A 20,185-nucleotide genomic window follows, 5' to 3' on the forward strand; every position below is an offset into this window, starting at 1 on the left:
AATAAAAAAGTACTGATCAGTCAATGAGGATTAATTTTCGGGTTGCTTTAGGCGATTACCACTTGGCCTTTAGCAGTAAAGTTCATAATATATCTCCGCTAGAAACTGCAAGCGACACACAATTAGGACTTTAATATGCCATCGGAGGGGTTTACTGTGACTGTGAAAGCTTTATAGATAGTATGAAGAGAAGTAATTGGCCGAAATTTTGAAGGGCAAGTGGTACGCTGTTCCTTGGGGATGAGGAAAGTTATTCTCTTGGTAAAAAATTGTGGAACTAATTTCGGATCTTCAATCATCTGATTAAAATGATTTGCCAATACCTTGTGAGTGCATTTAAACGGCTTTAGCCAGAAGTTGTGAATCTTATCAACTGACAAGGAAACAAAATTATTTTAATCAGATGATTGTCGATCGGAAATTAGTTCCTCAATTTTTCACCAAAACATATTGATGTTCATAAATTGATAGCTGAGGAGCAAAAAGGATTCGCAAAAGCTTATAATCGATACGGTAGCTGCTAAGTAGACTGTCCACCAAAAACGACATATCTCGACAGCCTTCATCGATTATAAATCAATCTTTGATTCTGTATAACATTCGTGTTACGCTTGAACAAAATCAACTCAAATATCGTTCTTCTCCTGAGGACAAGGTTGAAGAATTGGAGCTCGAAGCTATCGGTATTCTCATAAACATCAGAAGAGATACCAATCAGTCGTGGTATCTCCAAAGGTGACTCTCTAAGCCCGCTCTAGTTTAGTTTGGCTTTGAACCCGCTACCCCATCTTCTGCAGGAAAGCAAATACGGCCTCCAAGTCAAACATGGCATATTGTCAAAATGTACATGAAATCATTTAATGTATATTGACGAAATAAAAATTGTAAGCCAAAGTAGGAAATCGACTTAGCTCCTTGCTGGATATCACCATCCAGTTTGTCCAGGATATTGTCATGCAATTGGGTTTGGAGAAAACACACATCCAAGTTGAGAGTATGGATTCAAACGGCATCTGCAAATACCTCGGCATATTGCCAGCAACGATAATCTGATCTAAACTCTCAAAACTACTGTACAATGATCCAAAGGATGTTAGTGTGGTCGGCAAAGGAGGATCCAGAGCGACAGGTGCTTTTCTTCAGATTCTTAATGATCATCCTTCTTTCACTCATTGGGAAAGATCTCAGATTCTCATTTACAAATGAGTGAAAGAGGTGGAACTTTACCGGATGTTATATGATTCAAAATCGATGACCGTGAATGAGAATCTACCGTTAACGTCTCTCACAGGATGAAAAGGCTTGCGACCAAGCTCTTTCGTGATGCAGTCAGCCAGATCTTTTAATGTTCTTGTGAGAATTGGGCGACGGAAGGTCTGTCAGAGCCCACCTTGGCATTCTAATCATCCATAACGATCACCTTGTCACCTTTAGAAAGCCACTCTTGAACTGCGTGTAATTGCTCATAGAAAGCATCCTTCTCCACTATATCGGAAATCTCCGCTGGTGTGTAGCATCGTAGTATTGCCCGTTAACCTGGTTGAAGATCCTGTCAGAAACGGTGTGAAAGAGATCAAAAATATTGGAGCTGGAGATGGAAAAGTCGATGCAGTTTCTTCCAGTTTTACAAAAAGTCAAAGTAGATTGTTTCCCTTCAGAAAGATGAGAAATGCCTTCTGCAATATCTAGCGTAGTGGTTTGTTCCTAAGATAATCATTCAACTCTTCATAGTTTCAGAGCACATACATTCATATATAATTTTAAAACTCAGCTCATGTATAAAATTCAGATAATATATGGTGCTCGAGAAATTTTTGAAGTTTTTCACCAAAATATAAAAAAATGCAACTATTATTTGAAAGTGTCCATGCAATATGACAGAAATTTAATGCAGAAAGCACTATCAGAAACACACATGTGTATTATACTTAATGAACGTATATAATTATGAGCAATTAGGCAATAAATCTAGCTGAGCCTACTCAAGTTGAACAACCGCTTTTTTCAGCTCACATCTTGCCTCAACAATACAGCTCATCAGCAATTTAAATTGTTAAAACTGCCCGTATTATCATGTGTATTAAACAGATACGCGTGTGCGTGCATGTATGTATGCGAGGCGACTAAATTAATATATGAGGGGAATCTCACACGATTACCGCGAATCGAATGCTGACGTCACACATAATCGCTAATGAGAATCACCCTGTGATCTTGTTTCAGCAACAATCGCCATTGAATAGAAAGCAGAAGTAGTTGGGCTCTTGTAAATAATATATTTGGTAGAAGAGGACAGGGTATCGAATGCTGAACTATAAGGGTAGTGCCCAAAGGATGAGAGGAGTAAAAGCTAAAGATATTGTATTGACCTTATTCACAACTTTAAGAGTTGTATTCGAACCAAAGTTAGTATATGTTATCAACAGTAACGGAGGTGAAAATACAGGAAACTTGCTAAATGTACAATTCCCACTTCACTGGAGATACAGTGCTATAGAAAAATGTTTGTATGGGTCGAAAAAAACCAATATGCTCTTTGAAATGTGAACGGTAGTAACTGCTTTTAACTCCATGGGAATCATGGCGGTGGGTAGCCTCGCGTACGTTAAGTGTAAATGGCGTCCAAACTAGGTTTCCATTCTCATGACAAATGAATGAGTGAGCCTGGAGGACGAAAGTTGGTTGACAACCGCCAGGATAGAAATATATCTGACACGGAATTGCTTCGAATACTTTCTTGGGCCACTTTCGGGCACTCCAGTATTATTGGGGGCGCCCAACGTGGGATTGCCTTTTTCATGTACCAGGTGCGTTGGGATGGTTGTTTGGGCACCACGGCGCACCTGATTCATGTAAGATTTGACTTCGGGGAACGAGATCGGGAAGTCTGTGCTTCGACTACGTTTGCAAACAAGTCGCAGGCTGCTTTAGAATGAACTCGAGTATAGTTGAGTAAAGACGTCGAGAAATGCACATACATTGGACAAATGAACCTCGTATATTCTAGTCAATCCATCTATCTATGTTTTACGTCAGTATGGGTTAAGTTGTGACGGAACTACGGAGAAGAGGAATCAACCCCTCATTTTAGGCTTAATATTGAAAACCTCAGATCGTTTTGCATAGAGCAATTATATACATGAGCGACCTTACACAATCAGTACGGTATCACTCTCAATTCATCAGTGCGACTGATGCCAGAACGATTGTCTATTGCCAATTTCGTCTAGAGTCCAGGACCTTATTTTGAACTTCAGCTATGAAAATGGGCTGTGCTTTTGAATAACTTGGACGCGAAATGCACCCAGTAATGTGCTGTTGTAGGTCAATATTTATTTTGGGATTCCATATTATCATTTTTGAATGGACATACTAATTACCGCAAAGCAAAGATAAGCTATGTAATATTGAACGCAATCGTTTTTCACTGAGCTTTTCGGGTGGTATAAAGATAACAATTGTTGGTAGACGAAATATTGCTCTCCCTCACTCCGATTACGAGAAGGTCAAATATAACAATGTGATCTCGATAGCCAACTCATCCGCTTTATCAAACTGAAATCATATGTCTATAATTTAGCTAATCTGTACTGTTTTTTATCGCGACCATGTACATATACCACATATGTGTAGAATGGCGTGATGAGAGTGCCTCAGCAGTGCTATCAAATACGTCGATCGCGAGGCGCTATTCTGTTTGCGGTTTCCCCTGCGGGTATGGGTGTTTTTCGCTTAGTCACACGGAACTCCGCGTACGTAGTCGACGTAGCGGCGCGATGGCACTTGAGCACTCGGGGATCCCTGCCTTTGATTTCTGAGCTGCTTATGTAGCTCACGTTTGGCGTCAGCAATGCCCTCGCGCTGCACACCATGTCAATTTTTAGATTTGCCGATCTTTTCAAGACATTTGGAAAGTTGTAGTGATTTTGAGCAGCAGCTATCTTGCTTGATACACGCATGATCCTCACCATCACAACTAGACAGAGTTATCGAAGGAGCGGTCAAGTGAGTTTATACTTATCACTCGGTCGTCGAGTTCGCAGCTAGCTTTCAGCAATAGCTTAGCGAAAAAATTTACATAAATTCGTGTTTTTGCGCTGCTGAACGGGCAATCATTGCAGTGATCGCGAAACGATTGCTTTCTGCTAGCCAATTTGGTTGTTTATTCGAGTGGGACTGCGAAATATAGATTTGATATCTAGATGTTTTCTATTTTATACATTAATCGTGTTGGTATTTCGTTTACATTTGGTGGTTTTGCCTTGAAATACTTGAGGATCGCCGCTAGTGATGGTTGTGGCGGCGTATGTTTGGTGGCGGTTTGGGGGGTGGGCTGAGTTGCCACTAGTTACAAAAGTTGAGAGCGTGGTTCGGCTTACGAATATGGATCTGTTACTCATGCCTGACTCGCCATTTGGTACCTTTTCCACCGGTTTCCTCTACTTTTTATATGAGTGATCGTGAGTGCGTTGATAAAGACTTTCATTACGAGGTCGCCGTGTCGTTTTGCCGCGCCGCGAAGCTCCTGTGCTGAAATTTTATCAGTAATCAGTTGTTTTGTTGTTGTTTTTATTGTTGTTGACTTTCATGGTGATAGCTAAGTGTACACTTCTGGAGTATAACCGCGCTCATTTATTTATTTCTAACTGTGCGTTTTGAAATGTTGAAGTCGATTTGGTTTCTCAAGCAAACTGAGCGGAAGCTGACTGTGTAGACGTCAGCTTTTATTTCTGGTAAGTTTAGTGTCATTTCAGTGATAAAGACAGAAGACCTCTTTCGATCGCACATTTATGGGGATTACATATTATGGATTTCTTATGGCATAAAGTTAGTTGTTTTTGAGACATATATAGTTTTGTTGGTGGGTCATGGTGGAATCTGGATGTCTAAAGCCAACGTAGGTAGTGCATTCATTGATTACATTTTTAGGAGTAGAGAGCACGGCATCGATTTTGCCATACATAACAAATATTTGTATATAAAGTTGCTACAGGAAATGGTAGCCGGAAGAAGCGAATTTTTATGTTGAATTTTAAACACACATCAGTTTAAATAAAGGGCAAAAGGAGGGCTTTCTGCATTTATTTAATGCCATTGCTTCAATCAAAAATAAGTCAATATCGACTATACTGATCCGGCTTAGCATGGTTCCGACGTTTAAGCATGTTTGACAATTTGGCTGTTAATCGAACAAATCGTATCATCTGAACGTCCATGAAATTGTGTCGTCAAACATGCAGTACGGGTTTCAAACTTTTGAAGTTGTCCTACCCAAAATTTGCTGAAATCAAATGACCGTCCTGTATGAAAGTCTGCATTTTTCTAAATATTTGTAAGCAATAACTTAAGGGAATATCTCACAAAACACGAGTCATGAAACTTGTGGTTGTGTTTGGACGCCAAAATATTTCTTCGATATCAAATTTGTTGTCCAACCATTTCATTTGTCTAAACCCTGCTTATGTTTTTGTTGATCATGGGCAAAAGAAAAAAAACATTCTATTCAAGTTTTATTTCAAGCGAAAATAATAAATAATTTATTAAAATTGAGTAAATTGTAAGAAAAAGTCGCTTATCACTCCTTGCAATATTTTGTCGCATTTAAGCTTTGATTCGTTAAAGGTTTATCCTGTGATATGTTCACCTCTATCTGCAACGTTTTCAACAGATCAATTCCAGCGAGACACACTCAGAAAAACAATTCTATAATTTGCCATTTTGCTATTAGAACAGCAACTACCGACGAAAACTTATCAATCGTCTATTTACCTCTCAATTCATGTTAACTGAAATATATTTCAGGATAACAAAGAAAGCATATAACTATGTAATTGAAAAAGTAATCCTTAATGAGATGTATAAAGTAGACCTCGTTTTCGATAGCTGCTGTTACGCTAGAAATATTTAGATATACTAATTGTTTTTTTCTTCCATAAAAAAAATCAAACTGAATGTCTTGTTTTCAAGAAAATACATTTGACGAGAAAAAACGAAAACTTGATAAAAGTCAACAGATTTAAATAACACCTATGTTGGTGACATTGAATAAATAATTAAACTATAGGTTAATAAATTATTGACTGTATCACGTCGAATTATAGAAATGCATTGAAGCAAAGCAAAAATTCAAAATCAAATGCGAGTTATGCGGAACAAAACAATGTTCAAGACTTAGTAGTAACATCTGATTTTAAAGAAAATTGCATCAAAGATTTGTGAAATACTCATGAATGATAGTAATCAGTTGTACTTTTAATTGATTACTCCTTAATAAACAAAGGTGTTGAGTAGTCTGAACCCTGCAAGCGTGAATGGATTCTCTCATGCGGTATAGATTTTTCTTGGATTCCATTTTCCGCCCCAAGAATATATAAAGAATTGTCATCGAAAGACATCATATTCGAAGAATGCCGTCATTAACATGAGAGTTTTCATCAACTTCTAAAAAGATTTTCTTCAAAAACGATTGATTTACTTGCCATTTGTTCCAGAATCCCAGCCCATTCGATTGCTATAAAAAACGTACATACAGGTGCTCATAAAAATTCGCTAGTGAAACTTGTTCCCAACTAGTCACTATCGTCTCTAGCAGCAAGTGTAAATTGGAATACACTTAAAAAGATGTTAGTCATTTTGACGTCATTCACGACGAAAGTATGGATAGAGTCGGGAGTGTGCGTTATCATGGAGTTTCGTTAAAATTACATTATATTCCGTCGTCGACGCTTTGTCGTCGTGTTTACTCCGCACTTTACTCTCCAGCAAAGTTTATAGCAACAAGTTGAGAAATTTTTCTCAAATGAAATCACACTAAAGTCGAGTTTATTAAGTCGTTCATGTGGCTATGTGGACTGGCTTAAGCAGAGGGTCTAGGTGAATCTGAAACATTATTTTCAATAGTTGTTTTTGGCGTTCAATCAATTAATTTAAATAAAGTCAGTGAATGTTGTATTGTAGTAGTGAACACATCAAAATATCTGTTAATGAAAATTCATTTTGATGATTTTGATGAAATTCCTTAAAATTGAATAATCTAACCTTCTCCTTTAAAAAAGGTAGAATGTGATATCTAAGTTGGAAAAAACTAATAGAGATTTCTGTTAATTTGGATGAACTCCAGTATTCAAAACAGTGAATTACAACTGATTTGAATCTTTTTTCGTATCAAACATGGTTTTATTATAGTCAAATTCATAAACGCTTGTGAACAGATCTTACAATACTTGAAGTTCAAACAACTTCTTAAAATAATACTTAAATCCAAAAGAGATAAGCTATTATTTTCAGAAGGCTTCTTTGAGATGGTAGGAGGTAATTAGTAATTATAAAAATAAATGTAAACTATATCTTGTACCGATTGCTTTTCTCCTAATCGTCTTCTTAAAAATTTGTTTAACCATGCATTGGAAATGCAGTAGGAATTGTCTTTATAGAGTACCACCTCTAAGGACAATCTCTAATGAATACTCTATGCAAGTATAGTATTCACACTACAGGTACAACTCTTACCAAAAGTAAAAGTGGTTATTAAACAGCTCGCAGGAAAAACGTAATCTGGTTTCCGTCGCTTACAGTAAGTGATTCCAAATTACTAAACTATATAACGACGACAAATTACTAAACTATATAACGACATTTTCGATCTGGGAGAACGCATTTCCATTCGACCTATATTAATGTCCAGAAAGTGAAGCAAGTCATTTTGGTAAATAACCGTATTTTTAAACTACACTGCATCATACCTTATCCTGAAAATAAAAGAGGATTCCCGGGTGTAAGTATCATATTCCATCTGTCATATAACTGTATTCAACAAGTGAACTGGAAGAGCCCTTAAGCGAGTGGAGGAGTAGGGTTAAACAAGATGAGGCGACAACCGACATCAATGTCTTCGAACAAGATATGGCGACTGGATGACTCCACACTGTCGGCATGGCGATAGAATTATGCACGGTCCAAAGCATTTCACGGAATTTCCTACATTTTTCCAGCAGACCTGATGTGGATTCGGATTTATGATTTCCAATGAGTTTACCATATAAGACTACGAGAGTGGTTATCACTGTGTTTGAAGAGAGGCAGAGTTAAAATTGAACCAGTCTTTCTTATCGGAGGCTGTTGAGCTCTTGGTTGTTGGTGGTTTTCAGCTTGACCACTACATCATTTCCATTTATATGGGATTAAAGATGCATTCATTGACGAATGATGTAATCTGATGGGACTTCAAGTGATGAGTCGTGATTAATTTCTTGAGGTTACAATTTTCATTTATAGGTAATAGAATTAAAATTGAAGTTATAGAAAGCAACCGATTAAATAGTGAAAGGGGTAAATATATATTGGTTAATTACTGATTCAAAATTGACTTTTTTTTCTGGAAACATTCTCAAGAGCGGTAACTTTCAGTCCAAATGCTGTTGGCACATTTGATGTGTCTCCCCAAACATCTATCCTAATGTCCGCTTCGAAACCTTGAAATCAGAAGTTTGTAATGTTGATTGCTGGCTACCTTAGAATGAAAGTGCAATCATTGACTAATAGAATACAGTTGTCGTTTTTCATGACATCTCCATAAATGTTTTTTGAATAAAATCACGTCACGCTATTATACCCCATCTCGGTTTCGAATGCCACACTTTCCTGAGTCATTTTCAAATACAAACACCCTAAAGCGGTGAACCGAAGATTCCACTAAAATCCATTACATCAGCGCACCATTAAAAATAATGGAGATGATGATCCGCCAGTGAATTCTGCGAATAACAAATTGTTTTCCAATAAAATAGTAAAGTTGAATGTGTGCGGCATTCGTGCAGTCTTAATAATTTTTACCGCATTGCCATCATCTTCTATATAAAAAATAAGCTCAAAACTTGCATGAGTGCGATCGTCGTGTCATCGCAACAACAACGGGGTCCACCACGATCCACGTAATATACAAAATATACGACAGGTGTTCCCTCAATGTTATGACTGCTTTTTTCAACGAACGACAACCATTCAAGACGGTGATTGTGTGTTTGTTCGGTGGCCTTCACTTTAACGATCGTATAATAAACGTATGTAATTGGCTTGCTTAGCTAGCGTGTCTGCTGCAGGCATTACATGGTGAGTAACAGCTTGTTTTCATAAAAACGTGAACCCGTCTAGTAGTCATTCAAATGTGCTTCAAGATAACTTACTCATCGTGCAGTTACTGTATTAAAACTGTATTTCGATTGATCATTATAATTGATTGAGCTGGAGATGTTGATCGGGGAGTATAGTGAATATTTTGGTTATATCGGAAAATCCAAAAGATGATTGGCAAGCTGGAGCATGAATTTTCCCCGGGTTGTGGAAAATTTGGGTAAAATGTTAGGCTTCTATTGGGAAGAACCTTACGACGTTTAAATATACCCGAAAACAGTTCTTTTAACCTGTAAACTTCCTTGTTGTTGGTTCTATCTTTAGACGTGCCAATATGCGCTGTGACACCTAAAGAATTGAACTTAACATGGAATTGCCGTTGGACATCTACAGAATTTTACCCTCCAGCTGTGTATGCATTTCATAAGTGATATGTATGTACGATAAATGAACATTGTATTGTTCGCCCCTTATTTGCAGCTCATTACTTACTATTTGCAATCAAATCACGTCGGTGCTAAGCAATATGTATAGATTGATCAAGGCAGTTAATCAAACAGTTGGGCTGCTAATTGTATTCACTTGATAAAAAAAAAAGAAATATCTTGTCACTTATTAATTGTTTGAGCAGAGTGACGAGATTCTTCACTAATATCTTTTATTTCCAAACGTTCTCGTGGTAATAGTTGTTGGGGGATGTCATTATGAATATTTCATAAAAAATTGTAAGGCTTTGCATTCTACTTTTTTTAATTATTCCATATGATATTAATCATTGCCTATAGTTTTCACTATCTATTTTTTCTAATATAAATATAATTAATAATAAATTGAGACAATGAAAACTTTCTTAATTGCAGATGATCCGGGTGGAACAGCAACTGCAAAAACTAAATCTCCAAATCGCACCATGGATGGAACAAAGCTGATATCAACTGAAAATTATGGACTTAATGCAGCAAACACTATGATCGATCATTATAACCTTCAGCAGCAATTGAACTACACGGATAATCGGGATTCTCCCACAATAGGCGTTAGTAATGTAGCGAAAATGACATCAGCGTCGATTGCATCAAGTCGTTTATCATTAACAATATCAGAATCAACCCCCATGGCAGCTGGAGACGACACAAATGCGTCGCAAACCACCACAATGAGAGTAGCGACTGAAAATATTAATAATAACAATAATAATAGCAGCCATAATAATAACTCATCATTTTCCAATGTGTTGACGATAACTGGAACGTCATCGGCTAACGATCACAAGTACCTGCATAAAAAGTTCAAGCGTGTTGCCAGTACCACTTCTGAGAATAGTTCATTAACAATATCGAATGCTGCAGAAGATAGCGATCAGAGCGATAATCGATTACTTCAGAAGCAGTCCCAAATATCTGATGATAGCGATCTAAACAATAGGAGCAATATTGCATGCAGTAAGGTTACTAACCGGCTAGAGAAGGATCACGTAGTCAACAGAGATTTACTAGCAGGGTCGGACGGCACGAAAGCGCTTCATTTAAGGTTGGAAGTGGTAAAGGAGCATAATAACAGATTAATTGATAATGAAGAGCCTGCAGGCAGCAGTTATGCTATAGTCAATGGTTGTGGGCGCCTGACACCTCAGTTCCAAACTGTGGAAACTATTTCTATCGCTGACACAGGGTATGGTAGCGATGGTGAACTTAAGTCAGCAACAACTAGCGGTAGTGTTGCGTATAAAGTAGGTGATACTGCCGCACAGTCTATACTATCAGCGAACCACCATACTGTCAATAATCATGCCCTGAATCGGATGCCACAAACGCTTTCGGTGGGCGCACCATCTCGAAATTCGCCTAGTGTTAGTAGTAGTGAAACTTCTACTTTCCGAAATGCCGGAAATTATGAAAGCATGCAAAATTCTTCAAAACTCCCCTTAGCATCGCAACAATCGTCACACATGCCATCGCCTCATTCACCTCAATCACAGCAACAATTACAATCGCAACAGCAGCAGAGATTACACGTTCGCAACGATCTGCAGCAGTTGCAACAACAACAGCAAGTAGTAGTGGACCAAAACAATTCAGGAAGGCATTCTTGCCCTTTTTGTAATCTGAATTGTACAAAACCATCGGTTTTACAGAAACATATCCGTACACATACTAATGAACGACCATATCGATGTGACAAATGCTGTTTTGCATTTAAAACGAAAAGTAATTATTATAAACATTGCAGGTAAGATGGCAGGATAATTTGCTATTACCTTTACACCTTGATTACTCCTTCCCGTTAATCTAGATCACGGTCACACACCCTTCGTGTCAAAGGAATCGAACCTCAACCGGAAGATGAAAATTCAATTGGCTCGGATCCGGATCCTGATCCTGACGTTAGTAACAGTAGTTCTGATATTGTAAGTATTTTAACATTTCAAGTAGCTTCTTCAAAGACAGCTTCAATATTTATGTTCGTGTTATAGTTAAGTCGAACAGCCTCTCCGCTTGATGAAAGGACTTGTTCGCCTGCCATACAATTTCAAACAGGTGCCAATACAGCTGTAGTTGCTGGTAATCAACAGCATACGAAATATTCTGTTGATAAACCTTACAAACCGAAATTCCACAACGCCGCACTCTACACAAAAGAAGAATATACAGCAAATCAACAAAAACATCAACAGCAAATATTGCAATTTCAACAGCACCAGCAACAACAAATATTGCACCAATCACCGCAAATATCGCAGCAAATGCCACACCAACCAGCACAGCAATCACATCAAACTCAACTGAATTCGTATCGTACGAGTCAAAATTCACATCCATCCAGGATTCAACATCAGGAAACGGACATTCCAATATACTTTCAACAGCAGCAACATCAAACACAGCATCAATCCCATCAACAGCAGCAGTCTACAAAAAATCCAATAGAGTACCCAACCCAAAGAATTCAAACTACACAAGCTACTCCTATTCGACAAATGTCTACTTCGGTAGTGGCAACTAGTTTCGCGGCTGACCATTCTGCACGTGAATCAACGAACACGTCGAGTATTCCAACGTTGGGTCGGAGCCTTTCTGGGGGAATTGGTGGCCATCAATTGGTAAGTGATTTTCGAGTTTTTTTGCTTGGATTATATTATACATTACATTATATGCGCTTTTTCAGAATGTTGAAGCGCACATTTCTTATTTAATTTCTCGCAATGAGGCCATCGTGAATAAGGAGTTGCCGTTGCAGAAAAAGTATCCAAAAGTTTCAAGTAAATCCAAGAATGCTACAATAATGTCCAACACAAATTCGAAGCTAGCATATACACTGAACAATAAACAACAACAACAGCAACAAGCCCATCAACATCAACAGCTAACACAACAGCAACCAAATCTGCTTACCGTTTCCACCAATGGTTTGCCTGCCGTCAACGCACCACTACAGAAAATTGCAGTGCATTCACAGCAACCTCAAGTCGCTCCTTTACAAATTCAACAACAACAGGTTCAGCAACCGACGGAGCCTGGGTCAACGACGACTCAACCGCTAAATCTGTCAAAAGTGAGCGAGCAAGTTGATTTGTCTAGAAAACGTGTGCCAAGTGATAACTTCACTTCCGCAAGTGTTTCTGAGAGTAGTGCGTCTACAAGTTCCAACAAGAATATGTCACATCCGCAAAATCCAGAAAGATCGATAATAAAACATTTGCTACTGAATGCACGGGGACAAACTGTTCCCAGTGGCGCGGGTGACGAAGAAACATATACATGCGTTTTATGTAAAATGGAGTTCCATTCGTCGGAGGATCTACGTTGCCATGTTATTCACTATTGTCAAGGCGGACCGTCAAGTGCCCCAATGAGTCCCGTCGGTTCATCCAGCTTCAAATACTCTCGTTCGAATTCAATTAGTGTTAATTTACCTGAATTGAACAATCCAAATTCATTAGCAAAGTTGGCGCGCTCAAAGTTGTTATTGTCTCAAAATCCGCGTTCGTTAGCAAAGCTGGCGTGGTCGCAACTGAAAACCAAACCAAGTAATCTAGTTCTGACACAATTGAGTGTAAATACAAACTCAACACCCACCTCAAGTAATATTCAACCAAACACGAGTAGTTCAAACACGCCACAAAAGCTAACTGAAACGCCATTACCGTCACCAGGGCCTTTGCTTGGAAAGACTCCACTGGTTGAAGCCTATAACAACTCGGAACGCAAGTCTGACGATGTGATCATCATGAAAATGCACGAAGAAAATCGACAATTCCTAAAAAGTTCTTCACCGAAGCGTTTAAAATTCGATGGTTACCCGCAGCCAATCGTGACATCGTCGCCAAATACTGCAGTGGCAATGGACGTGCCAGGCCCATCACATGTGACTAGAATGTTTTCGATGTGCGGTGGTGATGTGACGCCACTAGAAAAGAAAGATGAGCCAATGAAGCGATTTTTCTCATCCGGAGGCTGTATAATTCCTTTGTCGGAGTGTCCTGATCTAGAGAACAGTCCAAAAATTATACGAACGCCGTTGTTCTCAGGAGGTAGTTTCACTGAAATTTCACCAAAACCTGCAGTGCCTCAAACACCGAAAGTAATAATGCCTATACCGCCACCAAACATTACACCTGGTGTACCAGCACCAATAATTAATGCTGCCAACTTGACGCGATTCCAGTTCCCGCCGATAAATTCAATAACTGCATTCAATCCGTTAACACTGCCCCCGGTTTCAGTTAGCGCAGTGCTTCCCGCATCTGTTTCACATGGAGATAAAATTATTCCATTTGTGCCAGGCATTCCGGGACCAAATTCACTTGCCGCACAGCACATGACTTTGCAACCACCAAAAGCCATAGATAGGATGGAGTTAAATAGAAATTTGAGCCCAAATCGAAAGAAAACCCCTAGTCCGCTGGTTCAACCGGGGTTGCTTTACTCAACTCAAAAGCAGTCAACTAGTCGCGTAGAAGATGAATCGGAACGCAGTATGGAATTCTTCCCTACTCAAAGAAGTCCTAGAAGCTGGGTACCACCAGTGGAACCGCCTCCTAAGAAGTCATTTAATTTTACTAGAATAGCTGATAATCTAAGCCCACGAAAAACGCCAGCTGAAAAGCCTGCCAAATCTCCGGAGCCTGTGAGACATTTCAATTTTGATAAACTGGAAAAGAGTCGGAATGAATGTAGTTCGACAACTAGTCAAATGATGCCTCTTCATGTGGATGTGTCATCTTCTAGTTCATCGAGAGAAAGAGAACAGCTGAATGTAACTTGCGCTGCTTCGAATACACCTGAGGCGAAAATAGGAACAAAGTCGAAATTTTTAAGGCCAACCAGCCTGCCATTAAAGCCGGGAACCTTCACTCCTAAGTGCCACCACGGTATCACACCGACGGCCAACACTTTGCCTTTAATTTCTCCCGAAACGCCACGTCCCTCAAAGGCATGTGTGCAGTTGTATCTAAATGGGCATGCCTATACGTATTTAGGCTTGAAGAGTAGTACGAAAATGTTCTATTGTACGGTAAATTGTCCGCAGCCATCGTATATTGCGAATATGAATCGACTTTCCATGTACAGCGTTTGGCAAGTTTGCGCGGAAAATAATCCGCATCCTTTGGGCCTGAAGCCCAAGGCCGTTATGTCACTCTATGATTCACGTCAGCGAAATCTTTCTTTCTCAACCGCTACGATTAAATGCACAGTAAAGACGGTCCGTTCACAACCGACTGTCATGACTCCATTCGAGAATAACAACGGGCAGTTCTACTACCATCAGATTAAATCCCTACCGGAACAACCGACAAAGGGGGATGGTAATCAAAAGTGTGGATCGTCCTCAAATAATAGGCTAGTCGGTGGCTATGAAAGTAATGAAAATTACACTTACGTACGAGGTCGAGGGCGGGGAAGATATGTTTGTTCCGAATGTGGAATTCGATGTAAGAAGCCGTCAATGCTTAAGAAGCACATTCGCACTCATACCGATGTTCGGCCATACACATGTCAACATTGTTCATTCAGGTGAGTTTCAATTTTGTGCATTTTTGTAGCAATGACATTTCGCACTTTCCAATATTTGGAAGGCAGAAACGATTTTTTCGAAATAGTTTATCTATTGGTTGTCTATTGTATCTATTGCAGCTTCAAAACAAAAGGCAATCTAACTAAACATATGCAATCGAAGACGCATTATAAAAAGTGCCTTGAACTGGGCATTAATCTAGGTCCAATGCCGGAAGGAGAGTTTAATGAGAACGAGTTCGACACGGACCAACAATCGATAAACTCTGGGGGCGGCCGAACTTCTTCTGTTCCTGGGGAATCAGATTCGGACGAATACAGTGATGGGAATGAAGGTGAAACTGAAAGCAGTGGTAAATATTTAAGCCTTTTAACTTAATAAAGCATAATAAATTAATAACATTTCCATCGATTACACATAATTCATATTTTTTTTTCTAGATACAGACGAATCTAAATCACGTCTGGCAGAGCACGAGGCTGCCCGGAGCCTACTCTCCCTTTCCATGACACCGCCCAGTAACCAAGCAGCTATATCTCCCAACCCATTCAACCAGCAACAACAGAAAATACAATATTCGGCATATCGGGACCAACAACAAACTCACCAATTCATAGACGGTGCATTTCAAAATGTGAGTGGACGGCGTTCTTCAGATGAACCTCTTCAGACTCAAAATCGTCGAGTAATTTCATTCACTTCACCAAAACCTCCTTTCGACTATCAGAAACAAGAGCAGTACTTTTCCAACCCGAGCTTGAGTTTGAAGCCAACAAGAACTGAGGATACGGCAATGAAGCCGATTGATTTGACAAAACCGAGAAAAATGGATCATGCACGGTCGATTCTAATACCTACGCCCCCTCGAATTGCTGAGTTTGTATGTGAAGTTTCATCAGAGTCCGGACTGATTAAATCATTAGTTTCGAATACTGACAAAATCAGGCCTACAATGGAACATTCATTCATACAAGATGCAGTCAAATTTAATGAAAATGTGCAATTGCAAGCTTATTTGACGGAACAAGCTTTGAGATACACGAAAATCAAACAGAGTCAAATGAATAAAACATTTAGTAGCGTACCGCCATTGGTAACTTCATCTCCTGCTTCCAGTCCCTCTATTCCCATCATAACAATTACTGATGTAAGTAAGGCTAACACGTTGTCGATGTCGTACAACGAAGAAATAAATACAACGACGGTAACAACCAGTTCATATGTGTGCCAGCCCATTACATCGCCAACAATCCCGAGGATTTCTGCGCCAAATACAATGACAGCGGAAAGTGAAAGCAGCACATCCTGCGTATCTGTCTCAACATCTAATACGGTTTTAGATAATCGAATAGAGAACGGAGAAGTTGAGAGTCCGTCGGAAGAAGCTCAAGAAACTTTAGGCACTGCTTCTTCTAAGCTTTCAGCGACACCGAGTACAAGTAGCGCGAAAAGCGTCGCTTCGGAGTATTTGAAAATGACCTCAGCAGAATCGCGCATCAACCGTGCAGAGGAAAGCGAAGATAGTTGCTCTGACCAAGAACTAAGTACAGCTGAAATGGGCCCGAAACCTGCATCTGATTTCACAGGTATAGTTCCACCTACCGTTATTGTCGGTGAAGATGGCTTCAAGAGTTCAAATGAAGTGCAACCGATGTTCAGAGTGCACCTTTCTGATGATGGACGGCCTGTGTGTAAAATTTGTTCGAAAACGTTCCAAAAGCATCATCAAATGGCTTTGCATATGAACATCCATTATATGGAGAGGAAATTCAAATGCGAACCATGTGCTGTGAGCTTCCGCACTCAGGGTCATCTGCAGAAACATGAACGTTCCGAGGCGCATAAGAACAAAGTGATGATGAATTCCACATTTGGTGTTCCGACGACTTCAAATCCGCGCCCATTCGAATGTTCAGATTGTAAGGTGGCTTTCCGAATACACGGGCACCTAGCAAAACATCTACGCTCGAAGACACATGTTCAGAAGCTGGAGTGTTTGCAAAAATTGCCATTTGGCACGTATGCTGAAATTGAACGAGCTGGCATCAGCTTAACTGAAATCGACACAACTGATTGCGATAATTCCTTAGCTAGCCTCCGGGAATTGGCGCAACGCTTGATAGAAAAAGATCCTACTAAAATGGGTACGTACACGAAACCTTCATGCATTGACGGTGGCACGAATTCACATGAAAGCGGAAGCGAAGACAGTCCTGAGGCTTTACCTTTGCCTAATGATGCAACGGATGCATCACCTGGACTAAGCTCAAGTCATGGATTATCAGGAACCGGATCAACATCATCCGTAGACAGCCCGGGGGGCATGAAACGGAAGTTTGATTCATTCAGTAGCTGCAGCAATGATTCAACGTCTAACGTTACAAGTCAAGCAACGGTTGCGACTTCTGATGGGACAAGTGAAAAACGAGTGAGGACTAACAGTGACCCTTAGTGCCAAATTTTCAATTGTTTTTATTATTACTATAATTTTTAAGACAGACTAGATAAAAACGGAAACACGATATAGCACATAGATAATGTACAGGTTAAGAAGCTTTGGAAAAGGAGCTTGGTCCTTCGTCACCTTGCTTTCAACAAGATACATTTGTTTTTATTTTAGTTAAAACGTTAAGTTTTAAGTGATCTTTTTTCGAAAAGTTAGATTTTGTTGTTATTATTGTAAGTATGTAGCTGTATGCAGAATATGAAACCCTAAGGAGACTCTGATTTTGTATTAGACATAAGTTAAAGAGAATTTTTTATTTCTTGTGTTTTATGACGAAGATGATTCAAGAGATAAAATGAAATGGTGATATAAAGATTATTTTGAAATTTAGCAGCATTTTTTTCATTTGAATTTCTTTCTTTTTTTTTCAAGTTTCTTTCGCCTTATTATTGATTGATTGATTTATTTCTCATTTCTTAGCCAATTAGTTCATGTGTATGGACCGAAAACAATTGGTTGCCGGAAACGGTAAGTGCCCAGTTTTATGTTTAACTATAACGAAGGATATAAGTATGATCAGTTTATGAGTAACATAAGATTTTCTCAGCTCTCTCAACAATACACAATGTCGGTAAATTGTTTATTTCTTTAAGCAAAACTCACGCTGAGTTCAAACAGATCTAAAATAACATATCACAACTGAAATTAACCATCTTTTCTTTTCTTTCAATTTAGCATTCTTGAAGTATCGACGCCTTTTCTTTCCTTTGGTATACCTTTCTAATTAACAGCAATATAGATAGATAAAAAATATTCTGTATTGTGACGAAGTTCAGAGTTTTTTGATTTTTTTAATGATTTCAGTACCTGCTATCTAACCCTTGTTTATTTCAAAGTTTCCTTAACTTCCAATCTTGCTGCTGGAAGAGCTCAAATTATTTTCCTCCACTAAAAATCGAGAGTTCAACAATTTGCCAATGTTTAATCGTTTGTGCCAAAATGGGAAATTGTAAACATGGTAACGAAATTTTGTAAAGTGTATTAGATGGGAGGCATATTCCAGGAAAATTATTTGTAAGAAAAATGGACAAATGTATTTCATATAGATAGCAAAAAACAAATGGGAATCTAGACAAAACGTGTATATCAGAAGACATATTCAGTGTTTTGGAAAGTATATAATCGTTATTTATACATCTAAACATTATACATTCATCATATACAGGCATTATCGAAAATGGAACTTTTTACATTACGCACTCTTGAAAGAATTTCGGAAGATTCTGAGAACTTTCCAAATGTATATATTTCTACAATGAACACATCATTTACATATACCGAAAATTCCCTTCCATGCTATTTTCGGTTATTTTTTGGTGTACGAATCGTGTAAAAATCCTGCTTCGAAACTATGAGATTCTACATATACACAAATTTAGAAGGGAAAAAATATTTTAATATATTTATTGTGACGATAAATTGAGTAGTAATTTAAATATGAAAGAGTAATCTGAATTCAGTAAATTTTGATGTATTTTTGTAAGAATTTTGCATGGAATATAGATGGAAGAACAATTTATAACCAGTATCATACATATTTCAAAATTGTACATATATACATTACTTCTTGAATAAACTTTTAATTAAAGGACTATAACTGTATTTGTCGGAAATTTGGATACTCTATGAAGTTGCATTCTCAAGCGAACAGAAATTTGTATAATAAATGAAAATATTTGAATAATTACTTGTTTGAATGTATGCCAACTTGGGGGTGATCTCCGAACATAGAACCATGCATAGCGGCCATGGCAAATATCGACAGAGAGCAAAGTGTCCAAGGTTACGATGATACAATTTAGCCAAGGTACAAACCGGTACTACCCTTCAGGGCTGACGTATCAGCTGATGACCACTTGTCGCAGACAACTCATTTTGCCGCCCGCTTTTAGTAAGATCGAGGATTCTGATTAGTGGTGAGTAGTGAATTGCGCGGTTCGGACGGCTTTCAGGCGGAGATAGATGATAATTCGTGGAAGTTCCTTTTTGAGTCTTATTTCCTGTTTCTATAAGTGGAGTGCATTTTTCGTGGAGTGTTTACTGTTTAATCCTAGATTTCGTTAGCTCGCATGGATATTTGAGTGAAGTGACTGTGCACAATTTTGAAGAATTTAACCAATTTTTGGGAATCCTATGAGGTGAGCAGAGGACTTTATTCTTTCCAAATTATCCTGACCGGGCAAGTCCCGCCAAGGATCTTTTGTAATATCGCGCATACCATATATGTAGATGATTCTCTTTGCCTACTTTAATCATACTATTCAATAGGCTATTATATGAAAAGTATATTAAGTTTGGGGTGGTGTACATATAAATAGATAAAATTTCCCGCAAGATGGTGGATCGGGAAATCTGACATATGAGTACTTCCGCCTTCAGCAAGCTTCTGAAATATCTCTATACAAAAACTGTATTGCAGCGTTACCATAATTGTATAGTCAAAAAGGCATCTGATCGAAAGACAATTTTTGTGTTGCTCGTGCCTGGTCCTAGATTTTCACTTCTCGATCCCCTCATGATCTACCTCACTCAAAT

General features: G+C 38.7%; 1 protein-coding gene across 5 annotated transcripts in view; it reads left to right on the plus strand.

Annotated features, from left to right (window-relative positions):
* Window positions 1–17,980, plus strand: part of LOC119659519 — a 51,122-nt gene extending 33,142 nt beyond the window's left edge. For 3 of the 5 annotated variants that reach the window (XM_038067650.1, XM_038067653.1, XM_038067651.1), the window contains 6 exons: window positions 9,990–11,358; window positions 11,422–11,536; window positions 11,603–12,229; window positions 12,295–15,143; window positions 15,264–15,496; window positions 15,585–17,980. In XM_038067650.1, coding sequence (XP_037923578.1) covers window positions 9,990–11,358; window positions 11,422–11,536; window positions 11,603–12,229; window positions 12,295–15,143; window positions 15,264–15,496; window positions 15,585–17,596 — 7,205 coding nt within the window. In that variant the 3' untranslated portion in view covers window positions 17,597–17,980. Of the gene's footprint in view, window positions 1–3,483; window positions 4,006–4,025; window positions 4,734–9,989; window positions 11,359–11,421; window positions 11,537–11,602; window positions 12,230–12,294; window positions 15,144–15,263; window positions 15,497–15,584 lie in introns of those variants that run through there. The other 2 variants (XM_038067654.1, XM_038067652.1) reach the window with 2 other exon arrangements.
* Window positions 17,981–20,185: the final 2,205 nt, after the last annotated feature.

The sequence above is a fragment of the Hermetia illucens genome, chromosome 6 (assembly GCF_905115235.1).
Source record: "Hermetia illucens chromosome 6, iHerIll2.2.curated.20191125, whole genome shotgun sequence".
NCBI classification, from domain to species: Eukaryota; Metazoa; Arthropoda; class Insecta; order Diptera; family Stratiomyidae; genus Hermetia; species Hermetia illucens.